This window comes from Venturia canescens, chromosome 2 (assembly GCF_019457755.1).
Source record: "Venturia canescens isolate UGA chromosome 2, ASM1945775v1, whole genome shotgun sequence".
Lineage (NCBI taxonomy): Eukaryota > Metazoa > Arthropoda > Insecta > Hymenoptera > Ichneumonidae > Venturia > Venturia canescens.
The window spans coordinates 12,354,166-12,379,025 of record NC_057422.1 but is presented as its reverse complement, the minus strand read 5'-3'; the positions used below and the strand labels follow the sequence as shown (position 1 = coordinate 12,379,025).

At 37.2% G+C, this 24,860-nt stretch overlaps 4 protein-coding genes across 6 annotated transcripts in view; 1 reads left to right on the top strand and 3 right to left on the bottom strand.

Moving 5' to 3' along the window:
• Positions 1-202: 202 nt before the first annotated feature.
• On the bottom strand, positions 203-4,464 carry Snx3 (sorting nexin 3). Its single transcript, XM_043411406.1, has 4 exons — positions 4,074-4,464; positions 3,260-3,355; positions 2,772-2,896; positions 203-2,564 (listed from the first exon to the last, which is right to left on the bottom strand). Exons 1-4 carry the CDS (start codon positions 4,236-4,238, stop codon positions 2,459-2,461), a joined length of 492 nt encoding a protein of 163 aa, XP_043267341.1. The 5' UTR covers positions 4,239-4,464; the 3' UTR covers positions 203-2,458.
• Positions 4,465-10,083: 5,619 nt separating this feature from the next.
• LOC122406457 (uncharacterized) lies at positions 10,084-15,603 on the bottom strand. 2 transcript variants are annotated; one of them, XM_043411916.1, is made up of 10 exons: positions 15,264-15,603; positions 14,735-15,191; positions 14,154-14,384; positions 13,614-14,032; positions 12,962-13,238; positions 12,465-12,615; positions 12,148-12,376; positions 11,823-11,995; positions 10,451-10,933; positions 10,084-10,369 (listed from the first exon to the last, which is right to left on the bottom strand). In XM_043411916.1, exons 1-9 carry the CDS (start codon positions 15,287-15,289, stop codon positions 10,779-10,781), a joined length of 2,118 nt encoding a protein of 705 aa, XP_043267851.1. In that variant the 5' UTR covers positions 15,290-15,603; the 3' UTR covers positions 10,084-10,369; positions 10,451-10,778. The 2 variants fall into 2 exon arrangements, with proteins under 2 accessions (XP_043267851.1, XP_043267852.1); XM_043411917.1 differs by having other exon boundaries at positions 10,285-10,369; positions 12,465-12,612; positions 15,264-15,602.
• Positions 15,604-15,990: 387 nt separating this feature from the next.
• Positions 15,991-17,637, top strand: mtSSB (mitochondrial single stranded DNA-binding protein). Its single transcript, XM_043411313.1, has 4 exons — positions 15,991-16,172; positions 16,268-16,358; positions 16,649-16,768; positions 16,974-17,637. The coding sequence occupies exons 1-4, from the start codon at positions 16,158-16,160 to the stop codon at positions 17,180-17,182; spliced, it is 435 nt and encodes a 144-aa protein (XP_043267248.1). The 5' UTR covers positions 15,991-16,157; the 3' UTR covers positions 17,183-17,637.
• Positions 17,544-24,860, bottom strand: part of aop (anterior open) — a 43,712-nt gene continuing 36,395 nt past the window's right edge. For both annotated transcript variants that reach the window (XM_043411311.1, XM_043411312.1), the window contains exons 2-5: positions 23,258-23,504; positions 22,439-23,098; positions 21,707-21,956; positions 17,544-21,420 (exon numbers count right to left, since the gene is read on the bottom strand). In XM_043411311.1, the coding sequence (XP_043267246.1) occupies positions 21,150-21,420; positions 21,707-21,956; positions 22,439-23,098; positions 23,258-23,477 (1,401 nt within the window). In that variant the 5' untranslated portion in view covers positions 23,478-23,504 and the 3' untranslated portion in view covers positions 17,544-21,149. The remainder of the gene's footprint in view (positions 21,421-21,706; positions 21,957-22,438; positions 23,099-23,257; positions 23,505-24,860) is intronic.

Below are 24,860 nucleotides of genomic sequence, written 5' to 3'. Positions count from 1 at the left end.
AAGAAATTTCAGTATTAGAAGAATTGTACTGTATTGAAAATGCAGTTTCAGCATTTGCCATAGAAAGATAAACATTGATAATTTACGGATTCAAATACTATTCAGTTATTTTGACTGCATACTTTATTCTCATCATTTCATCAACACATAAAAATTTCGGTTGGTAAAACATCTAAAAATAATTAGACAATATTGAAACACATTATCGTTGAAAATTATTCATATGTTTATTGATAATAATCCGAAAAATCATGGTAGATGCACCGATGAACGATGCACATATTTCCACAGTACGATATAATAAGTAATTTCGATGAAGTGCTGACGAATCTAGTCGTAATGTACAAATAATAATAAGATTAATCATACAAGATTTCATTGGATTACAAGAAATACGTACATTATTATTCCAATCAGAATGGGACGATTTGAATTGTTTTTTTAAATGTGTTTTATTGAATTTCAAGTTCAAACGCTCGACGGTTGGATGCACGAGGATTTTGTGAGGCATAACTCCTCACGAAAGGTTCAATGGGACGAAAGCCCTTTCGATCATTTTTTTTCCACGTGGATAGAAATTCTCATTCCTACGACTTTGTTAATGCTTTAACAATTTACTTCATATGCCAAACAACTTCGGTTATGCACGACACTTGAAAATTCATTGGATTTGAAAGAAAGGAAAAAAATACAAAACACGTTCGTCGCGCGATATACGTAATGAAAAATCATTAGTTCACAGTCTCGTGAATAAATTTCAAGACCCTTATCGTCTATCACATCCTGCGCAAGCTCTTTTTATTCAATTATTTTTCTTTGTAACCTTCTATCATTCATTAATCCTTTTTAAAATTATTTTCCAACAAGAATATACTCGTGTCTTAACAGTTATGAGTAATCAATAATTCATCTTGACGTTTACTTTTTCTTTGCTCGCGTACAAAAAGTTGTAAATACAAACATCATTGTTTTTCATTCACCTCCCATTTTAGTCATTGGAAAGTAAAGTTTATATCGATCAATTGAATCTCAATCCCGATATCAATGCACGATTAAATACGGTGATAGACACACAGATGAACAACGAAAATATTATTAAGACTATACATATACAGTTTTTTTTCTTTTTTTCTTTTCCTTAAACTCATCATAATAAAGATACACAAGATTCCGTTATTACGTTCTACCGGTATGTTTCGTTAATCAGAAATTTCACTCGTCTGTCATGGTTCTCTTCCTTCTTCAATTTACACAATTTCATCGAAATATATATGCGAACAGGGCATTCCAGGTTGAATGACCGTCTCTAATATTGATTATTTAATTGAACGATCAAATTGCAAGTACAGAGGTGTGAACCGAATTGCCTCACGATAAGATGGTAATCAAAAAAATTCATTAGTAATTGTTCTCCAATAGAGAGTATTCAAACTTGTGGAGATATTGAGTAATATTGCATAGGATTCATTAGGTAGAGCAGGAATTCGAAGAGGAAGAAGTCATTGACACTCATCGTAACTGCTCCTCAAATCAGATTTTTGAAACATTGGATAAGCGAGTGAACAGCGAAAAATATTTGCAGCGTTGCTATTACGAATAAATAATTGAATTCAGAATAATTTTGTCCGGAAATCGCTTGTAGAAAATTTTGTGCTCCATAGTCCCGGTTCCATGGATTTTTTCAACACTTTTATTCTATTTATAACAGTTTTGACTGTATTTTTATTGGGAATGCGAGCCTTGATCGCTATTTTTAATAATTAAAATCTCTTCAGGTGGGTGTCCGATTTAAAAATTGTATTAAATTTGTCAATTTGAAATTGAATATTTATCTTCAATTTACATTATTCACCATTCAACCTGATACGCTCTGTATTATCGTATATATACACATCCATATTTATTGCAACAATTTTAAATGAAATTTCGTTCAGATCGATGGTCGAATTTGTATTCGTTAACATTACTTCTCTCGCTTTGTCTTTTTGCCTTTCGGACATGTAAGAAAATATCCGTATCAACGATTTTTTCGATTTTACAATGATCTTATCCGATCTATCGTGTCCTGTTTTTAATTTTTTTTTCTTTTGCTTCCGTTTCTCTCATAACTTCGAATCGACGTAACAATTTACACGTTCGCCACCTGATCAACGATCAGGTAAGCTTGCAAATATTCGTTACCACCTTAGACAGATCCTTAAGCTCCTCATTCGCGTAGCACCGAAAAAAAGCAGTTGAATTCATACAAATAATTTTTCCAACGAGAGCTCTGAGCATCACGAATCACCAACATAACTGTTCAATCATTTGAGTATTACTATCATCATGATTGTGAAAAATTAGTGTTTACTTTTCACAAGTACAAATTCAATTAGAATGGAGAATTTAGGAATCTACAGGTGGTATTAAAGTGACGGATAAAAGATCAAATATTTGCAGTTGAACCGAACTACGACGTCTACGTGTTTCTTATTTTTCCTGGCACATAATTCTTATCTATCCCAGGATCCTGCAGAAACATGTGAAGACACCGTTCGTTCTGTGCCAGAGGATGACCCGCTATTCTGTAATACAAATCAGAGTTTTTCAGTTTACCAAAAAAGCTTTTTCAAAACTAAAAAGTTGTTAGTGTAAATTGTTTTATGCAGAGTTGATTTTTCTAACAATAAACTTCAGATTTCACAACTATTTTTATGCGGCGGTTGAGAGAATTGTTTATCTGTTAATTCATAGAGTTGAAGAGTAAAATCTGCCTAAGCCAAGTTACATACTTGTTGACAAATATTTCTAGACCCTTTCTTCGATCTTCGATGAAATCTTCCTCAAAAATTCCATCATCCCCTCTGAAAGGCATTTGACGTTTCCACGCTTTGCCGGGCAGAGGTGGAACGACAATCTGAAAAATGTTTTCAATCAAAAATGGATGGAATAAGAAATTTGCAAATTTTCCACCTGTCATCTTGCTTTTTATAAATAAATTTTTATCCATCAAACTAAAACTGAAAGAATTGAATGATTGTTTGAAGCCTGAATAGTCTTTGGGTTTGTTTAACTTTACAAATCAAATAATGAAATTAATTCCAATAAATCACATTTATTATAGGAATTACTCAGATGATCTCATGACCGAACCATTATTGATTTTAGTTCATCAATTTTTTTGCTAACTTGAACAATTCAAAATTTCATACTGCAAATTGTTGGAAAAAAAAAATTATGAGTTTGAGTGCACATGTTGACAAAGAGACTTCTCACGTACCTTGCTATCTCTTTCAAGTTCGTTTCTCAGCCACTCAAAGTCGCTGTATCGTCTTCTTACACTGGATTCTTTAACTTTGAATACAGGTAAATTGGTCTACAACAAAGAGATTAATAATTCAAGATTTGAAAAACAAGGAACACAGCATATTATGACAAGCAACAGTAGACTGACACTGAAAAGGTTGCTCAGTTGGGGTTTGAGAAGCCAGACAAAAACTTGCCAATATTCCAAGTTTGGTATATATTTAGAATAGATTAAAATCATATTGACGCACGAAAGTCTCAATTTTCGGTCTGAAAACTCGCGTAAAAGAGTGGCAAGATCGCTTGCTTTTTATTTACGTAACGTTAAAGCAAGATAATTAGAAAAAATCAGCAATCTCGTTAATACAGTGGGGGAAAAAAAATAGAAATCGTGAACGAACCTCCCGATAAATGTGACTGGATTCGATCGGGAATCACTGGATAAAATTTTCAATCGATGGCGAAAGTGGTAAAATGGATTATGGTATAGTGAACCCGTGTAACGTTAATTTTGCAATTAATTGATTGACGTCAAAAGAAAGTACTACGATTTGATGCACATACAGCTAACGCCACGATATCACCGGATAATTCGAATACCGATCGAAAATGACTTTTTTCATTTCCGTAAAGCTTTAATGTAATAATTTACTGTTATTTTTTCAATTAAAAAAATGTTGAATTTTATCATTACGAGCACACACCCCCTTTCGCTTTCTCCTACTCTCCTCTTCGTCTCGTTATTCAGCCGATTCGCAATCGTGTGTTCGATTTCACTCATTACTCACCCTCATGCGGACCTCATAATCCGTGTATCGTTTTTTTCCAACACCGTGAGTCTCCGGATTGATAACGTCGATCTCGAGAAAGTTTGCTGGAGCTGCATAAGCGTCATCGAGAGTTTGTTTTTTGACGTTAAGACGCCGCGTTGCATCCACCGTTGTATCTGCCATTATTACTAACACTGCCCACTTTGTATTGTAAGGCTTCAACCACCGAGAATGAGCCACCTACCAAACGTTTCGAGATAATGGCACACGACGACGACAAAAAATAACACATACGAAAAAGATAACAGGAATGTCTCGCTTGCTCACTCGTCGTGTATCGAACACTGTAACGTGACGACACACACCACTGTACCGCACAGTAACTACAGTACACGCCGCACCGTGATGATAAAAAAACTTATGACATTTACGCCTGAGAGCCCTGAGAGTGCGCAGTACAGTAAAGTTATGTTAGAAACAAGGTTTGCCAACGCTACGAATCGTAAATGTCCTAGGTCCTAAGAACATTTTAAGTTTCATTTTATTCTTTCCCCTTTGTTACATTGTTTGAATTATCGTACTGTAATCAGTAATTCAATCCACACAATGGGTACATTCTATACTTGGACGCTGACAGCGTTAATAGCGTTAATAACGCTAATGGCCGTTTTCTCCAATGCGGTTCAAACTCAGTTCAATTTTTTCCTATAGTTTCGAGATAGGATGAACCAAGTTTAACTCAGATTGATGTTGGAGAAAACGGGCATTATTCCCTCTTCCCGTAGACTGACTAGTGATGCCGCGATTGTCGACGGAGGTAGCGCAAAAATTGTTGATATATGAGATCGATTTGGTTATGGTTATGCAGAACTCAACAACTTAGCCTGAAGTCGGGGTCTAGTTCCAAATATCAATACAGATGTCGCTGGAGTTGTTTTCTTCGAAAGATTCGACGACAGAGATTCTCTCGATTGTTGGTAACTGAATTCAAGAGTTGGTTTCGTGTTAAACGACACATTACAGTTCGATCAGAAACATTTCTACCAAAATTTAATTGTACCACCAGAAACATCTATACCAAAATTTATCTACACCCAACAAATCAACTTTCATATTTCTACCATGACCAAATACTACCCCTTAACAACTGCACCATGAATTTAATTTTGATTGCACAGCTACCACATATCAACTCCACCAGAACATTTCTATTCGTTAATGTATAAACTGTAACGACTGTACCATGAGAATAAATAATTTAAAAAATGTCTACCAGAAAATATTTCTACTCCAAAAATATTATATCATATTACGTCACTACCTCACTTTTTTTGGTGAAGTAGTTTTCCAGGTTAAAAATAAAAAAATATTTATTAAAATTTGATAAAAATACCTTAATATATAAATATTAGAGCGCCACAAACAATGTATAATTTTAATGGATGATCAAAATTTATTCAACGGTTGGGTACATACAATTTTGTGTATTGATAATTATGGCAATTAATCGGTGAATATTTACGAATGGATTTTGGATAATTCGTTCGGTTTGTTTTCGTTCTTCACGTGTTTACGTTTCACGCGTTTACGCTTGGTCGTGTTTGGACTATTCGCTATAGCGTAGTAGCAGAGCGGAGTGGGGATAGAGGCGTTCGGTCAGCCAGCGGGAGAGAGGGGAGACGGGCGGACACCGGGCGGAGCTCGAGACAGGGGAGAGGCGCAGGCGCCCAGGGAGGAGGGGAGCTCCGGCCCGAGAGCGGGCTGGACAGGAGACAGGAGAGGGGCACAACACGTTTCGCTTTATCGCTTTCGCTTTCGCTTCACTCACCGCTCGGCGGGCGTAGGGTGAGTTTTGGCGTGGAACGTGAGCGTGATGTTATCGCTACGCATTATACATTCCAGTGCATTGAGGAAACCGGGCACGAAATACGACACGTGGAATCCTATTTTATCTTGAATGACTAAAATAATCTTTTTTTACGATTTAATTTTTTTCAATCAATCGATAAACAAATAAAATAGAAACCAATAAAAATTGGTAGCGGTCATAATTTTATCAATTATTTAAACTTTAACAGTTATTTCATAATTTTAATAGTAAATTCAATCTCGCTGAAGCAACTGATCGGTCATCTAAATTACAAAATAAAAGAACTTAAGATCGTGCGAATCGATAAAAGACACGAAAACATAACGTAACGAATATTAAAGTTGAAATTTAATAAAAAATGATTCGCTCCTTTTCAATAATATACATTTTTTTTCTTTAATTTCTGCGATTCCTTTTTTGACGCAACTATAGATAAGCCGATAGGGAAGTCCTCGCACTCGATGTTATTATTATTACAAAATTTGCACATGAATGAGTATTTCTAAAATTTTGGTAATTCGTGAAAAATAGTATCGAGGCAAGGGCCAGTAACAGAAAGAGTTTAGTGACGCCTGTAACATAGCTTCGAGAGTCTTGTGTATGCTCGCACGCGCGCGTGTCCGCAAGCGAGCTAAGATGCAAGCATACCCCGAGCAACGCAACGCAAAGCAAAGCACCTAACGCACGGTCCTAAAGCCATGGGGTTGTCGGCAAGCGAAGACGGACAGTCAGTAAATCTACTCCATGGTGGATAGTTTGACACAGTTCCGAGCTCGATACAGTTTCTGTATCACTTTGAAGTCGCGCAGGCAAGATTCCATGCAGATAAGTCGGAGTTGCAAACGCTGCACGCTAAGCAATGCACGCAACGCGTATAACCGCAGCTATGTACAGCATTACGAATAGTTTTTACTAGTCAAATGCTAACAATAGGACGCGAGCAACCGACCACGCGTGCACGCACGCGGGCACACTCGATTCTCTATGAAACGGTGGTACAGGTTTTGTCACTACAATTGTTTCTGTTACTCGACATATTGGCTTATCCATTTGCGCAAAAACGGTTTTCTAGGGAAAAAAACCTAGGGAAGAGTAGGCAAAGAAGAGCCCTCCCTGAAAATGGGGATATTTTTTTCGTTTATGTTAATTTTCGTATTCAATCGGTCGTACAATTCAATAACGAATTTTTTCTCTCGCGTCGGTATAAAGTTAAATTTTTGGTGAATAAAAACCCAAGTTCGTTCTCGAAAAAAATACCAGCAGAAATATAACTTTGTGATAATGAATGGCGATTACGATTTTCTGTGATGTGGTGAAGTGATAACAAAAGTTAAAGGTGAAATGATAAATTCCAAACATGGGAGGACGAAAAAACATTGGAAGAAAAGTGTGTTGAAAATATGTGGAAAGTTCTTTATGATCAGAACCATGGAGCAGGATAAGAGAATCGTAGAGGCAGAGGGAGAGCGAAAGGATCGTGGAGGAAGACGGAGAGCGGGAGAGGATCGTCGAGGAAAACTGAGATCGCAAGGATCGCGGGAGAAAAAGGTAGGAAGAAGATCGAGGCCCGTTCCTGTAACCGTGAGTAACTACACCAACGATTTTTTTAAAAATATGAGTGCGCGAAATATGAAAAATGATTTTCATGTTACAAATGTAGACATTCTGCCGATTGAATGATCAAAACACGTGAACGTCAGGATGACGTTTGGATATTTCATGGAAGTATTTTTTTCAAATAATGAATCGTTAGATATAATATTTTCATATTATTTATTTTCATAATACAGCCGTTGCGATTTATAGATTTACGAATAGAATGTTCTGCAAAGTTGATATGTGATAGTTATGCAATCAAATTTCGGTTGAAATGTTTCTGGTAAAGATGTAAATGTGTCTTTACTCGACTGTCAACAAAGTTGAGAATCTCTGTCGTCGTATCTTTTTTCTTTATCGAAGAAAACGACCGTAGCCACATCTGTGTTAACATATTTGGAACTAGACTCGGATGTTAGGTTAAATTTTTGGGTACATTCTACTTGGACGCCGACAGCCGACAGCGTTATGCCCGTTTTCTCCAACCTTAATCTATGTTTAAACTCTGTTCATCCTATCTCGAAACTATATGAAAAAAATTAAACTGAGTTTGAAGGGCGTCGGAGAAAACGGCCATTAATAATGCATAGAAATGTGACAAAACTACGGGGATGTAAGAAACATTTACTGTATTCGTAAATCACGATATTTTTTTAACATCGTAATTTCAGTACTCTGCAGTTTGCTAAAAATATTCAGAAGTCATTTTATCATTTTTAAAACTCTATTAAGATATTTGGCAGAGCCATAGTTCAAAGTTACCGGTATATATGGTTAAAACAACAAAAGTTTTAACAAATATAAACAGATGAATTTTGTTTCATCGAATGCGATTCAATGTGGTAGATTTTTTCTAATACATTTTTTTGACTTGTTTTCAGAATATCAAAGAATTTCAAACAACAAAATTTATTTAATATTTATGACATGATAATGAAAAAATAAAACGATTAGAGAAAATTAGATCAACCACAGCTGTTTTTTTTTTTTTTATTTAAAACAACTCTGACACGTGATTGCACTGATAGTTGAATTCATACAATAATAGGATAGCTGCCAGTGGATAATCAATGTACATTCGCCATATATTTTACTCGTTAAGGGCGTTTAAGCGTTCATAGCAGCTAGCTTCAGAATTCCAGCAGGCCGAATATATTGGATCTTGAATAGGAAACAATTTATTATAACCGCTCAACTTTATTATTGCTTTCCTAAGTGAATCATCGCCATGAATTCTCTTGACGTCCCCATCAACAATGAATTCGAGTCTTCTATTAATTACTCTTGCGATGAAGTTGTACAACTGACAGCAAAATATAAAACCATGCTTCAAATAAATGTTTTTGTAACATATTCCTTATAAATTTTTTACATCAGTACAGGCAACTTGGGAGATATTCGATTAAGATTATTTGAATTTTGAACTCACATCGAACAGGGGGCAATACTGCAAAAGAGTCAATCCCATTGCTAGTGGTCGGTTATTGAATTCAAAAGCTTCATACAATTGCTCCGAGTTCAAAAATCGATGCATCGTGTAAAGTCGCAGGCACAAATGTGTCTGCAAAATGGTACATCATTTTTGTTAGAAAGTTGGACTACGATTGAGTCGCCTTCATCTGCCTCACTCTTAACAGCGATGAAAATGAATTTTGCAAAGTTCTCGTTTTCCGATAAATCTCGTTTCCAATTATTTTAATGCCGATTTGGTCTAATTCGATAGATTTTTATTGTTTGTTCGTTAAAAGTAAAAATTAGCAGTGAAAAAATTTTACTAATTTTGTATTACTTTCTCTATTAATGAAGAATGTGAAATGAAAATATACTTGATCAACGAGGAAGTTAATCAAAGTGTGACCGCGATTCCAATGGCTCAGTTCCCGAGCAACCAGAGCGTTGATTTCTTGATGCGTGAAATGTGATTGTCCGTTTGACGAATCAACAACGACGAGTTGTTTACTCAGAACAATGTTTCTGCTCGTTGGGAATCCTTGCAAGGTGACTAATTTGTGATTCTTCGTACGTTCTGACACGAATACATCTTGCAGTGGAAATTGATGTTTATTCGCGATGTCAATTATGCCATTTCGTAAATCGGCGTTATCAAAAACTGTCATAGGCTCCGTTTCGAGCAATAACTCGTTGAGTAGTTGAAATTCTGCAAAGCCGAAAACCCAGAGCATAGTTTTGTCGCCACCGAGCTTAAACGCAACAATGAAAAGACAAACGAAGGGAAACAGAAGAGTCTGAGCAACGCAGTGGTCCAAAACTATGCTTGTGACGGTGACTTGCTTGTTTGTATTAAGTAATGGTCGTGAATAAATCTCGAGCATTGAAAATGGCAAACTGACGAGAAACGTTCCCGAAGTCATGATTGTCAGAAACAATGCATTTTTAATGATCTCCTTGGAATCTCGGATATTAAAGTAAGCAACGATTTCGCTCGATGTTTCCCAGATTTTACGAAAACCTTGAAACAGGATGAAAGTCTGAAAAATGAGATAACTTGATCATGTACGACCAACGAAGTAGAAAACAGTTTCAAATCTTTCATTCTCATTCTTTCGTTGTTAAGTGTGTATTCAAAAATATTTCAATACAAATTCGCACCTTGCATGTACTTTCTTATTCATTTCGTACGCATTCAATTTTGTAATGGAAACACTGTAAATTACTTAACACTTAATTATCAAAACCATACCGTAGCAATACCAATGTCGAGAGTACCCTTAAAAATTTCGAAACCCGATCGATGCAAAGCTGCCCTACGAAGATTCTCGTATTCATCTTCGTCTATTATATTCCGTATCTCGACTGGTGCTATTTTATACGCTTGAAAAACGTTTCTCTATGAAATATAAAAGGAAAGAAGATTACAGAAAACGTTTTCGATAGGTGAATGTGTTATTGAAATGATCGTTGAACCAACCTGTCTTCTTTCCAATATTTGTTGCCACAAGTATTTTGACCAGAGATAGACGAGCAAACCGGTGCGAAAATATTCCTCAATCACCAACATATCTATTCAATGCTCATCCCAACTTGAGATTCTATATCTCTGTAATTCATCATTATTCCGAATATATTGAATATAATAACGGAACTAAAACTTTTTGTTTCATCACAATATTTCGTTTATGGGTTAGTTTCGTTCAACTTGCACCGGCAGTTGTTTGTGCTTTTCTGTTTTTACGATTAACACGCAGTCTTTTGTCCTTTCTCCTCCAGAAGCGGGAGCGTACTCTCCATGAAATGACTTATCCTTCGGGGTTCGAAGATTTTTTCTCTTGCTCACGATCTGGTATTTTGGTCGCACCTTTTTTCCGTCCTTTACCACTTTTTTTGCCACCTCTGCCGCCCATGCCACCTCTGCCACCTCTCCCGCCTCTTGCACCTCGGTCACATTTTCCACCTGGAAAAGATTATTTATGGGTTATTGAATGGTCGACAATTTTATTTCATATTTTACGCGAATAAATAACGTCATTGTATTCCTGGATTTAAAGGGCTCTTGTTATGGAGGTTGAAACAAAGATTGAAGATTCTCCGAGTCCAAATTAGAATATAAGAATGGTTTTAAGGGAAGGGGGGTAATGTCAATCCGGTGAAAAAGGCCCAATTTTAAGAATTTTTTTAGACGTTAAAGGTTATACAAATTTATTTTATTGATTTGGACATCATGATGCAATATATGAACAATATTTCCTGAATTTTTAAAACTCAAATATGAATAATTAACTCCATGGTAGCAGAGAGGCACTTTGAAAAAAAGTTGTCCACCGGTGAACAGTATAAATCTAAATTTACTCGAGCGATTCTTTTAAAATTCGGCATACTACTTGCTTGCATAATTGACCAGGTATCTACGAGATTTATTTAAATTTTTCATATTTAATAATTTTACAGTAACAAACAGACTTATTTTTTAGGCGATAAATCAGTGTTTTCACTTCTACGTGTCACAAAAAATGAAAAAATCGAAAAATAAACAAATTGTCCCGTCCTGGACACCTGGTTCATTATGCAAGGAAGTAGTATGCAAAATTTCAAAAGAATCGGTCGAGTAGATTTATTCTGTTTACCAGTAGACAACTTTTTTTCTGAAGCGCCTGTGCTATCATCGAATTAATAATTGATATTTGAGTTTTCAAAATTCAGGAAATATTGTTCATACATTGGAGTACGATGTCACAATCCATAAAATAATTTTTCTCTTAAAATTGGGCCTTTTTTTCACCGAATTGACGTACCCCCCCCCCCCCCCCCCCCCGTCCCAAGAATCTCTATTCTACTCCACTCGCCTCGAGGTTTTTTCTTCTGTTTATATCGTGACGGATAAAACATGGCTGGCATTCGATTAAAGACTTTCAATGCGGGTGTGACAACAGATTTGTCTATAGGTGGCCACGGTGGATTTGGTATCGTAGGAAATTCGTCACCCCAGTAAAGTGTTTGTAAATCGAATACGTTTTTTCTGAAACCGGAAAAAAATTATACACTTTTTCCATGTGAAAAAAACCAAATCTCCAAAATGGAGTATGGAATGGAAATTTTTTGTGTTGAGACACAAAAAATAACTTTTTCAAAACAAATATAATATTTAGACACTAAAATGTTACTATTTACCCCGGTTCGTCGACCGTTTGATACACACACGCGAATGCTCCATTGCGCGGAGTATGTCTGATGATATAATGACCAGGATTCATTGCAGACATTATGTCCACAACGTTGTAAAGTAATGTCAAAGCGGAGTCGGTTTTCAGGCCGTAGAGGCTTTTTATTTCATTGTTTACCGAGGCGGCGGTTCTTTTTTCAAACTGGATAAATTCCATACTCTTCGCTTCCATTCTCACTGCACAGAAAAACATCGATTTTATAACGTATAAAAAATTACTCAAAAAGCTCATAAAATGTAAGAATATTATAAAAATTCAACTAACCGCGTAAGAGACTTGTACCAGGTCTGAATGTTAAAGACATCCATTGTTTGAGAGCTTCTTCCACAGATACCTCTTCAGCTCCTAGCGCTAATTGATGCTCGACCTTTGCTGCGATCATAGTCAAATACTCCTCACCGGTATGTGCTTTCTGCTTTTTAAAATGCCACATTCATGATCATGAAAATTGATAATTTCATTACAAAAAAACTATTATTCGAGAGGTTTTTGTAGAATAGATAGAATAACTTTTGCTGTTTTTCTTAGTCGCAAAATATCAAAGGTTCCACGAAAATATTTGTAATTGTACGAAAGAAAATTATCGAATGTAAAAATGTTTAGAACATTTTTTATATGGATTTTTACATTGCATCAGACCGATGTAAATGCTTAAAATCGTTTAATTAAATTGATTTTTCTCGTTGCATTCTCAATGTTATTTTTGACAAAGCAACGTAGCGATGATGATCAAAATAATTAGTATTTTCACGTATACCAACCAAAATTCCATCCATCTTTGTGCGAACCAACAGTTTATAAGTTTTATCCACTCTATTTTTCATAAGCTCATTCTTAGACTCATCGGAGGCGTTAATGCTGAATAATCTGTAAAAGAGATTATGTCCCGATGGTGGAAGAATATAATTTTCAGCTTTTTCTTCGGTTTCTGGGGGATTTTTGTTCTCCTGTTCGTCTTCCAAGTGCTCGATATCCATTCCTTCGTTTAGTGATTCGTCATCTTCCTTTGTTTCCACTTTTTCATGCTTACTGTCGAGCCTTTAATAAACGTCAACAATTTATTTCTATCAACACTAATTAAATATTTATAATCTATATAGTACACGAATTTTAGTTTGCGATTTATGTATTTGATAACGTTGACGAAAAGTCTAATAGAAATAAGCAATGCAAATTCAGCGTATGTTATGTTTTTATATTTCAGATAAAGACCGCTGCTTGTCAACCAAGTTTTTTCTGTTTATCGTTTTACATAATCCAACTGAGAGATAATTTTAATTGTCAGAAATTCTTACTCATTCACAAAATCTTCGAAAACATTGAGAGGAAATGTTAAAGACAAATTGAAATTTAGAAAAAAAAATGGTTAAATATAAAAACTCATTTCTGAGTGAAGTTTGTAAAGTCATTTACCTAGGAGCGCCGCAATGGAAAGGATGGGCTAAGTATGATTTCACATTATACTTATGTATCCAAGCATTTTTCTGCAATACGTTTAGTCCCGTTGGTGGCAAGGGTTTATCAACAAAAACAACATTTTTGTCATTAATGCGTTTTATGACAACTGGTAAAATCCACGATGTAGTGATGTTCGGTTCAATGTTCAGTGCCAGACAGTTGAGCCCACCCGATGAAATGACCATATTAACATCATGTATTCCTGCCAACTTCTCACAATTTGGATCCTGACTCACAGGAGTTTTAAAAATCACGTTTTCTTGAGGACCTTTGCTTGAATCGATGGAGAAAAATCGTTGATTTATTTTTGTCGTATTTGGAGGCATGAGAACGCGTTTCGTGAATTTTGGCAAGAAAATCTTTGGCACAGTTCCCTGCAATTAGAGTTGTATTATCGTTTTTTCAATCGGTATAAATGGTTCAAAATATTTTATATTTTTAGCATCAAATCGAAAATTGTATTTGAACAAAAGTGGTTGTTTATTGTTCATTTACCATTTCTAGGCAGTTTGATAGAATATTCACAACAGTTTCTATGGGTGATATGAAAGGAATATTTTCCTTTTCTGTGTAATATCTTGGCAACGAATCGACCAGTTTCACTTTTCTTTTCCATTGCTCGTTAATAAATTCTTCTTCTTGAATTTCAAATGTCGAAGCATCCCAATTACTTTTAACCAACTCTAAAAAAGTTTCTTGTTCCTTTTTTATAATTGGCATTAAGTTCTGAAAGGAAAAAAAAAACGATTTTCAGAGTTAACGAATATTTGTGAATGTACTATGCATTTTTTGGTCAAACCTCAAAGCTGAGAAATTTCATTTTATTGTTGCTTATACGTCTACTTTAAATAATCCCAAACTTCAATCGTTTTCCAATATTATAAATATTTTTCGAGTTCAAAAACAAATTTGAGGATGTTCAGGTTGGGGGAATTAAACATTTTTTACAGATCTCACGATAATATTTTGAAGTTTTTTTTTTTTTATCAAATGAAGCTATACCTGTGAGTAAGTGATTCAAAAAGCAAGCAATACAATCGCTGAAGTGTTTACTTGATAATTGTTCAGTCCTTTACCATATAAGTTTGCAATTCTTCCTTATCAGCGGCAGTGAGCGAAGGTTTTTCAGAGGAAGAAAATCTAAGTAGAACCTTGAGGCACAAAGCATGCTGTTGGACGGTTAATTCGGATTGTTTTGGAAACGTCAAAGGATTTTTCAAAATTCCAGGCACATACTCCCTCTTCCGAATTTCTTGCTGCTCTTTGTCAGATTCTTGCGATTGTGTTGGATCTTGCTGGGGTTCAGTCGCAGAGCTTTGTAGTTGTAAATTTTGTTCTGACCTCATGGATGCAGTTTTTTTGGGCTTAAGTTTTGAAATAAGCTCTTTAGTAACAAGGTGATCAAAGTCTTCGTGTATATTGAGGAAAGGATCACGGAAACTGCTTCTCAACGCTTGGTACATTTTTCCCTCCTGCATCAATCTGTCTGCATTGACAAACTCACCTTCGAGCATATCCTCAAGTGGAGGATTCCTGAAATTAGTTTAAAAGTCGTGTCATCGTACAAATTTTAGTAACAAAATACAACAGATAAGCATTATTTACCAATTGATTTGGAGAAACTCGTCCATGTTCTGGATATCGAACAAAAATATTTTGGTACGATTTATCGCGGCTTAACCTTTATATGTCCTATACCTGTATGCCCGTTCGGTTTCGTTCACTAATATAAACTGAACTTTCTTTAATCGTATAGATCTTGCTAATCTATATACGTTATAGCTTCTTTGGTTATAGTCACCAACTTCTAATTATTCGTGGTTAATTTGCATTATTTCTCTGTGATGGCTTCTTCATTGTTGCAAAGAAACAGTAACAGTAAAGGAGTAAGAGTAAACGGAAAAATAATAATCAGCAATGTTAGTTAGATAGCATCAAAGTCGGATGCCGGTTGTTTTTGGAAGTGGCGCCTTCTATAGTGGAGGGTTTGGGAAGTTTTGCTTTTGGTCGATGTTTATTTAGGCCCGCTACACACGGTCAATAATATTGCACAGTAATATTGCACAATAAGTTTGTATGGTGTGTAGTGCGCCATAAAGATAGCTCAAATTTCTGTTCAATGATTGCGCAATGTTTCAATACTACATCTATACGTTCAATAATATTGTGCAATCACCTATATTGCACAATATTATTTACCGTGTGTAGCAGGCCTAACTTTGTAGTAGCGGTGTTGTATGAGTTACTATTGGTTACTATGGAACTGGAGCGCCACACGCTGTTGAACGCGCACCCCCTGTCGTTTGAAATGTGCACTTCAGTATTTTTTAGGAATTCATTTCCCGCGCAGAATACTACAGCATGTGCCATGTGCGCCTCCCGTTCGAAGAAAAAACACATAAACAGGATTGAGATTTCTGAAATTCTGAATATTCACCCGAAACCAAGTTAAAGTTGAACATATTCGTCTCATTATTAATTTTTGTTTAGCTCGTTATAATGGCGTTGAACAGAGTACGTATAATTCATTTCGAATAGCATAAGATTTTCAAATGTAATCATTCGATATTTGAATCGTTTAATTCTGGTCGAATTGTATGTCTTTCAAGGTTATGTTGCACACGTTTCGGCAAATGAATCAAATAGCCGGTGCCAGATACATGTCTTCTGCAGGTGTAGATGTAACAAAAATCGAAAAAAGTGAGTACTGTTGTTGATAAGATTGTTGATAATATTGTTGATAAGAATCGTAAGCTACGATTTTTAGACTGCATTCAAATATTTTGCTATTGCAATTGTATTGATTATTACTACTGCAATAATCTTTCCAAATGTTGGATTCAATAACTATAATTTACATTTCTATTCAAAACATGTGTGATTATACTGTTGTAATCTCACTACTGAATGATTTTCCATTGTTGAATTTCTGTGTTATCGTATCAATTTTAGTAGTTCTCTAAAAATTATTGGGTGTTGCATCATTTCAGCTTTGAATCAGGTGACGTTGCTGGGGAGGTGTGGTAACGATCCTCAGAAGCGAGGTTCTGAAGAACATCCAGTTGTTGTTTTTTCTATGGCAACTCACACAAACTACAAATATGAAGGTGGTGAGTACAGCCTTAATAGAATTTTCAACAGGGAGAAAATCGTTCCATCTTTCTGAATAAAAAAATTAAAGCTGTATAATAAGAAAAAGCAAGACAGTAGCGTGATAGCAAGTATCAAAGAAAAAGGGGCTGTGACTTTTCCTCAGTACTTAAATACTTGAATATGATGGTTTTCAGGCTTTTTGATTGTTTGTTTTTCACACAGGTGATTTTATGCAGAGAACTGATTGGCATAGAGTATGCATTTTCAAACCAAGTCTGCGTGACACCGTGTACAATTATTTGAAGAAAGGTCAGCGAGTATTGGTCAATGGGCGCCTCAGTTACGGCGAAGTAAAAGACGAGGAGGGTGTTGCGAGGCCAACAACAGCAATTATAGCTGATGATGTGATATTCTTTGCACAGAAAAGTTAAGCAAAATGACAAGCCAAACAAATGTGGTTAGTTTGTACAATTGGGACCCAACGAAAAATCATTCTTCATTTCAAATTCTGCATAATTAGAGTTCAATTAAAGTGTCGCTATCCAGTGAAGAGAGAAAAATGAAAGATTTGTATTGCATTTCGATGGTGCAAGTTTCAATACCCCAAGGAAACAATGTTTCAAGACTTTCGCCGTTGTATGATTGATTACCTTTTCATGTATGTGGAATGACTTACAAATACCCCATAAAAAATTTGTTCTCAAACAAAGATTTCAACGTTTTCTACCGATCTATCAGTCGTCGAAGAGGATAAGGTAAATTGTCAAAACCAATAAAATCAACACATTTATGTTCTTAATAAGTATATAAGTCTATATTTACATCATTCATCGTTCATAATCTCTCCAATAACAAGTTACATAATAAAATGGCGATAAACCTAGAACTTTACAAGTGTTCGTAAGATACTTTTTTCCTTTCGTTTCTGCCGTTTTTATACACGATATTTCTGTTTGCCACGCATGATATACAGACGTTGTTACTTTTATTCATTTTCATTTCTCAATCACGATGCGTCATTATTTCCCTACGTTTCGTGCGATACGCGCGATCAATCTTTATTCGTTTTTTCATTTGTATTTATCATCTATGAATATATATACACACAAATATATATTTATCCATGTATACGTGTGTGTATATATGTACATAATTATATTTGCGGCTTTGAGCTCTCGCGTTCACCGTTTTTTTTCTCGCGTATATAAATTATTTACACTTTGTAAACGATAGTTAAAGATATACATATATATTCTTCTTATCTCGTTAATATTATACTCTCTTAAATCTCGCATATATTTATTTTTTCTTCATTTATTATTTATTGATTTACTTATTTACTTTAATTCGTCTACAATTAATCATTTGTATCTCAATTATTATTATTACTTGCTTTATTATTTTATTTTTACTTATTTTTTTTTATCCTTCTGCTATTAATAATTCACTCGTCTCATTTAATTCCCTTTCTTTTTACCTTACAGAGATCACAGTATACAAGAAGCCAGATAATAGGTCTCGATTCTATTTTACCTTACACTCAGACACACACGCACTCACAGTCAACTGCAGTTTAATCATACTCTCATCATTTCGCGCACGTGGGCCACGTGCTTCACAGTGTTGTTTACTCTTTTCTTTTTTTTTTTGAATTCTTTTTTTTTTCGTGCAAAAATATTATAAGTTTATTATTTCGAAACGCGATTATCATTCTTTCCTGTTAACATTATATTTCTTCGTCTTTTTATTTCTTCCTTAATCTCTAAGTTTTTTTCTTTTCTATTATTATGTTTTTTTTTTTCATTTATCATTTTTTCGTTCCTGTTGTATTCCAATTTAGAGGCTCTCGACGCAAGGGATAAATTCATCAAGCATGCGATTACGGTTTTTTTAAATCTGCAATTCTCAAATGTAACAAATTTTTTTTTTCTTTCTTCTCCAGTCGTATCCGAATTTTTTTTTTTCTTTTCCATGAAGGATTTTACAAAAATTCGCACCGTTCCGTGCACACGAAGGAGTTTATATATAATACTTTTCTTTTTTCTTTCAACAATCTGAAATCAAGAAATCTCGGATTCCTCGAAAGATGATAATCCCCGGCTCTGAGCGTGTCCCGATCGGTAATCGACAAGGCTTAAAAAAGAATTCACAATTTTGAGGGATTGAGAGGAGAAGAGGACGAGAAGTTTACCGAGCTCGGTCGTGGAATGTAAGCCACAAAATCACACACCACCAACAACATAGAAATTTCGAATATAAATTTTGGTATTAAAATATATGTTCATATACATATATCTAAATCAGAGAGATATATATATATATTTATATATTTATGAATTCGTGTATAAATTTAAATATAACTCTGGCCCCGGATTTCATAAAAATTCCTTCTATTTGTGTTTTATCATCTGCATAAATTGTCTCACGTCGTGATGGACTTTGTATTTATTTTTCGCTTAATCTCGCACATTTATTCAGCCGATTTATATATCGCAATTTTTCGTTTCCATTTAACCATGTCCGTTACGTCTTTTCTTTTTTCGTTTTATTTACATTAGAAATAATCCCTACGTGCTACAGCAATATTGGATCGAGACACGGACGCTCTTCGTTACAGGGACAAAAAAATGCATTCAGCCAAGTTTTTATCTTGGCAAACGAATGTTCTTCAATGTCATTCGTTCTGAAACAATAATTTTTTCATATTTCCACACACATTATATATCACGTTACCGAAATAAAAGTTCATCCACCGAACTAACAGTTGAAGACGTTTTTTGTCCTTGAGCAATAAAGAAAGTCCGATCTCTGGATATCCGATTATATAAGATTGCAATCCGCTTCAAGAGGCCTCCAGCGAATTTCACACCGAGCGATCTCGAGGAGAATTGTCGGTCGTCCTCCTCCCTTTTCCAATGCTCCTCGAGTTCCGAAATTTCACGAGGTCTTTGAGGCAGAAAATTTGGCGAGCCTTTCGTCCGTTTACAAACTGGGAACACGGAACACGCTCGGCAACATCCCCGCATTTCTCCCGTACGACGCAGCACAACACACACGCTGTGCGCGCGTCCACGTACAGTGTGCATCATGCACACTTTAACAAACGTGCCTCAAGCTGCAGGCAGTCAATATATAGTCACGTCGCTAAAATTTCGGAGTAAAAAGCCCTCCAAATTTTTCTCTCCGCTGCATCGCTCAAGGAGTCAATCGGCCAAATATTTTATCCGAGATTTTTCGTACTCGACATTCGGACAGGGATTCAAAGTATTTCGAAGAAAAAGTGAACAATTTTTTTCGCGTTTTTAGTCAATGAACAACTCGTGAGCAATGAGCTCCTGGAGAAAAATTGATGGGCTGTCAGCTCCAAAATTCCACGATTTGCAACGCTGTTCGAGCGTTTTTATCAGACACATTATATGCATATAAATATATGCATATATCTATATATATTTTTTCTAACGGTAAGGGTAACGTTCTTGGCACAGTTTAGTCGGGCGGTTGTGGATTGGAAGGAGGCAAAAGAGGGAGTGGGAGATGATAATGACGATGACGATTGCTAACTGGAGTATTTCCGGTTGTCGTTCCTAAGGTTCCACTCCAAACGACAAGATAACGTAGATTGCCCCAATTGAGAAAGATCTTCCCGTATTCGTTTTCGAAGTTAGCGACTTTTTGCTCCTGTTTATCGCACACACTTTCCTGTTGAAATTGCAGCGAAATAAAAGAACAGATAAACCGAGCGTTTTGCCCTCTCAATCGACGAGCTTTTGCACATACTCGATACTATATTTTTTCAATTGTTTTTTCGTTCGTTCGTTGCCACAAGGAACATTCGAAATAGAATGCTGAAATGGTAAATCCGTCGATACGGGCCGACTCCTCAAGTTCACTTATCCTCTTCTTCTCGTCAACGATACGAGGGATGATTGATAACGATTCTCTTAGATTACCGGATATCATAGCGCGTGTGTGTCTTCTCGAGAGAACTCGCGACGTGATGTTTTTTCACTCTGCATCCTTTTCGATTTTTTCAACATCCTTCCCACGTCGTTGGCACCATTAGCGAGTTTTCTTTCTCTCACGACTTCAGTCTTTTTTCCGCTGTGTCATCATCGCTCGGTCATACAATCGCGCACGGTCCAGCCCCCATAATTTCTCAATGGAGAAACATTTTATCGATTTTTACCATGAGAGTCGATCGTCCGGGTCGAACACGATATATATATATCATTTATATACACATGTATATGAATATTTTAACGTTATATTCACACGTATGTATACCTTTCGTATATGTATATATTCATAGAGATACGTATAAATATATTCTCTGGTGCGATTCACTTGTATCGTCCAATAACGCGTAATCGAGCGTCATTAACGCCGCTAAGTTACCCGTCACTTCCTCTCTTCCGGCTCTTGATTGGTTTTAACAAGATTGTAAGCGTGACTTCTGTACTTTGCCGGTGGATCGTGAAGCGGCAATGGCTGATCGCACGACGATTGATTCATACTTGACATCGATAAATCCGTCGGCATATCCGATTCGGGCTCAATACCGTTCACCGATATCACACCCTCGTCCTCCGGCTCCGATTTAATTCTCATTTGTTGTCGCAACAATGAAATGTTCTTTATGTTTTTAAGCTCGGTCGGATTGCGAAGAAATCTGTAAGCGCAAAGAATTTCACGTTGAGATCAATCTTATCGAGATTCAGTGCGGTTTGGCAACAAAAAAAGTCGTATTCGAGGGAATTTTTACCAAGTATTGAGGAAACATTATTTCCCGAAAACAATCGAACTTTTTGAACTTCTAAAGCAGGACCCTCTCAAAGGTCTTCAGATCCTGATTAAAACGACCATTTTTCTTGGCGTTTTTTCTCCAATTTATTGTTACAATTGAATAATTGAAACTTGAAAATTCTATAAATGGAGTTGAATTCGTGAATACTTACTGGTAACAGTGTCGCTCGCCCTGGACCTTCCTGAGTATGTTGACACGATAATAATAACGAAGAGCCCTGCTCATTTTGTCGTAATTCATGGACAAGTGATTTTTCTGTATGCCCCAGAGTCTCGCGAGTCCGGGTGGATCGACAATTTTGAAGACTCCGGTTTCCCGGCTTTTCCACGCAATGTAGTGGGTGTATCTTTGCGACGGGTCGTTCAACAATTGTTGCAAAAAGTCCCAGAGAAGTCTTCCGTCTGTACATAGAAGAGATAAAGCGTTAATCATGTTACGCGTCGCCTTTTATTATCAGATAAAGTTCCAAACTTCTGTTTGCTTCTGTCATTCCTCGTAACATTAATTATTTCCACTCGAGTTCAAATGCGCGATCTCGTTTTATTCACAGACCCGCTATCGAATATTCTGAATCAACGAAATACGTGGCGGTTACTTTTGAGACTGTCGTAATTTTCAATACACGTGTGTTTGATTTGAGTTAGAAATATTTTCCCAAAGTTTCTCAAGTCTAAGTGAGTCACTATTTTTTCAACAATTTTTTCTTACTTTACCGTCACGATTCTTGGAATAATTGATGCTATACGACACTTGTTTCTTTCTTTTTGTTTAAACGACAGAAAATCTAGATTCTTTGTTGGCTGAAAGTGGCTCAAGGACAATGCCGCCGACAACGACGACGACGACGAGAAACTTTTACAAAGGAAAATGAAGTTGAACGTACTCGTGTTCGGCTCGGGAGAGTCCGACGGGAAAAATTCTCTAGCAGCGGTCGCAGAGGCTGGTCTGAACGCGCCTGGTGTGAGTGGCATCATTTGAGGTGGCAAGGTCGGGCTCGGTTGATCTTTAACGCAAACTTCGCTGAGCCTCTGGGCAGTGAGGGCGGTTGGTGTGGCCGGTGGGCTGTTGCTGCTCTGGTGATTGTCTTCGTCCGAGTCGCTCTTGTAAACTTGGGTCTGATTGTTTTCAGCGTGTCCAGGTGAACCGGCTTGACTGTCGACCGACGGCGCGGGCGAGAGGGTTACGGAATTTGCGGACATCAATGAGGCGAGATTGGCCGTGTATGGGTTCTCGACCCACGTTGGCGTTGGCGGATGCGAGTGCGGACTCAGCGGGTACACCGACGGTCTCGTCGGCGTCACCGGGCTGCTCGGCAAGCATCGTTGCAATTGATTGAAATCTCTCGCGAGCATGCCCAACACGTTGTGGAGAACGTCACCGGCTCCGGGACACCTCTCACCGAGGTCCGATTTCGTCAGTAAACAGAGCGCTTTCCCATTCATCTGGAACATGTCCATGTCGAATTGTGGCAGATCGAACTCCCGCTCGGCCCATCGTAGAAACGCCGCAACGTCCTCTCGCGACCATAGCCTCGGATCTGACGCTGCAATCGAAACGTTCCAAGTTTTATTAGTCCATTCAATTATTTCGGTTCGCGAAGCTTCCGCCGCTGCTTCTTTTTTGCACAACTCGACAAAAATTCTTCCTTCCTGGAATCATTATTCGTGGCTCTAAAGGCGACTGAAGACACAGTTTTTCTTACCTAATGTCGTTGGTAGGTGAGTTTTGAAGTCCAACAGTGGGCTCGGAGGTGGATGCGCCGTCGGCGGAAAACTCATGGTCGGACCGTATCGCCACAGCAGATCGGTGGGGCTGAACGGCAGCGAAATCCCGGGAGGGAGACGGGAATCCATCCCCGTCATACCGCCAGCGGCTGATACCGGCGGTAGCTGCGGCAACTGGATCGTCGGCAGCAGTTTCATAACACGTTAAGGTGCTTTTCCAAAGTTCTGTAACACAGATAACACAGAAAACATTAAAATTAACGAGTCACATTGAATAATCGAAATATTTTTAGCTCCTCGTTAATGCGGATCTTTCTCGGTCGCTCTCGATTCGGAAAAATAAAATAGAAACATGTATTTACACGCATCCTTGTAAATCTTTGAATTATTCACGCGCCTCAGGGCAAGAAAAAACGAAGCCGTATATCATCGGTATCCGGAAATTTCTTTCTCTCTCTCTCTCTCTCTCTCTGTTTTTCTACTTCAGGGACAATTCATCATCGGTGTTATCTAATACCTTACATTATGCGGATTCTTCGTCAACTCGTATAATAAATAAGGAAGGAAAAATTGAAGCTATCGAGGGAAATGAGAGAGCGGAAAACGAGGAAAATTTTGCGAATATGAGAGCACGTGCGGGGTCGGAGCAGGAACGCGATTCGTTTGTAAAGTATGACGAATAAAAATCGATGAAGTCGTCGGAACGAATGGAAATCTTGGAACACGAGCGAGTTGATTGGAAATTTCTGTTTAACCGATGAAAAGTGAGAAAAATCGTTTTTTCGTGACAACAGAAATGCGACACTGAGGAGAAAAATCTTCGCTGCCGCGGAGAATTTCCGAGTTTTCGTTTCAACGATTGTGACGGAATGCGTCACCACTCTCGTCGAGTTTAGCGGTTGTTGCTACGCGCAGTGAAAAGCGAACGAAAGTTCATTTGAAAATGAGCGAAGTGCCTTCATCCCGCGGGGACATTCGCGCACACTCATCGGCCTTCCGATATTCGGCGAAGCTGTTGCGAGCATCGGAACAATGTCTCGTCGACTGACATTGCAAAATAGCTCCGCCGGAGAGCAAAGCCACGTTGCGAAACTGACTTCCGGTTGGGCTAACCTCGACGACGATGCCGATTCGAGCTGCATCGTCCCACAAGTGGGCACGTACATTAGTACGCTTTTTCTGATATACATACGTAGGTGGTGCATACCTACGTGTTTGTTTACAGGTATGAAAACGCTTCAGCCGTCTATTACCATGGAATATAATGAGGAAGCGAGAGAGAAAGAGAGGGCATTGAGGATACGAAAAATAAGACGTTGCTCGTGGATAAATATACATATAGGCGGTGTATAAATTTGTGGGCGAAGGCAGGAAGACCGGTATCCGTTTCGTAAAGCGAATGCAATTTGCATAACCGTATTTCCATCGACGTACAAGGCATTTCCGTTTCGAGAGAACAAAATAAAGAAGCGATATAAAAATCCAGTAGAAACGATTTGCAACGGCGCCGCGTGTCGTTTGAGTTTAGGAAGATCGTCGGCTACTTGCAATTAACAAAGGCAACTGAACTTTTTATATTTC

Bases quoted from the DNA above. Each gene is read 5' to 3' on its own strand.
- Snx3 (XM_043411406.1), bottom strand. From the start codon at position 4,238: ATGGCAGATACAACGGTGGATGCAACGCGGCGTCTTAACGTCAAAAAA. The intron at 2,897-3,259 runs GTACGTGAGAAG...AACATTTTTCAG, and splicing joins AACTTGAAAGAGATAGCAAG to ATTGTCGTTCCACCTCTGCC. The intron at 2,565-2,771 runs GTATGTAACTTG...TTTGTATTACAG, and splicing joins CTAGAAATATTTGTCAACAA to AATAGCGGGTCATCCTCTGG.
- LOC122406457 (XM_043411916.1), bottom strand. From the start codon at position 15,289: ATGGACGAGTTTCTCCAAATCAATTG. The intron at 15,192-15,263 runs GTAAATAATGCT...AACTAATTTCAG, and splicing joins GAGTTTCTCCAAATCAATTG to GAATCCTCCACTTGAGGATA. The intron at 10,934-11,822 runs GCGAGTGGAGTA...AATCTTTTCCAG, and splicing joins ACAGAAGAAAAAACCTCGAG to GTGGAAAATGTGACCGAGGT.
- mtSSB (XM_043411313.1), top strand. The intron at 16,359-16,648 runs GTGAGTACTGTT...GCATCATTTCAG, and splicing joins TGTAACAAAAATCGAAAAAA to CTTTGAATCAGGTGACGTTG. The intron at 16,769-16,973 runs GTGAGTACAGCC...TTTTTCACACAG, and splicing joins AAACTACAAATATGAAGGTG to GTGATTTTATGCAGAGAACT.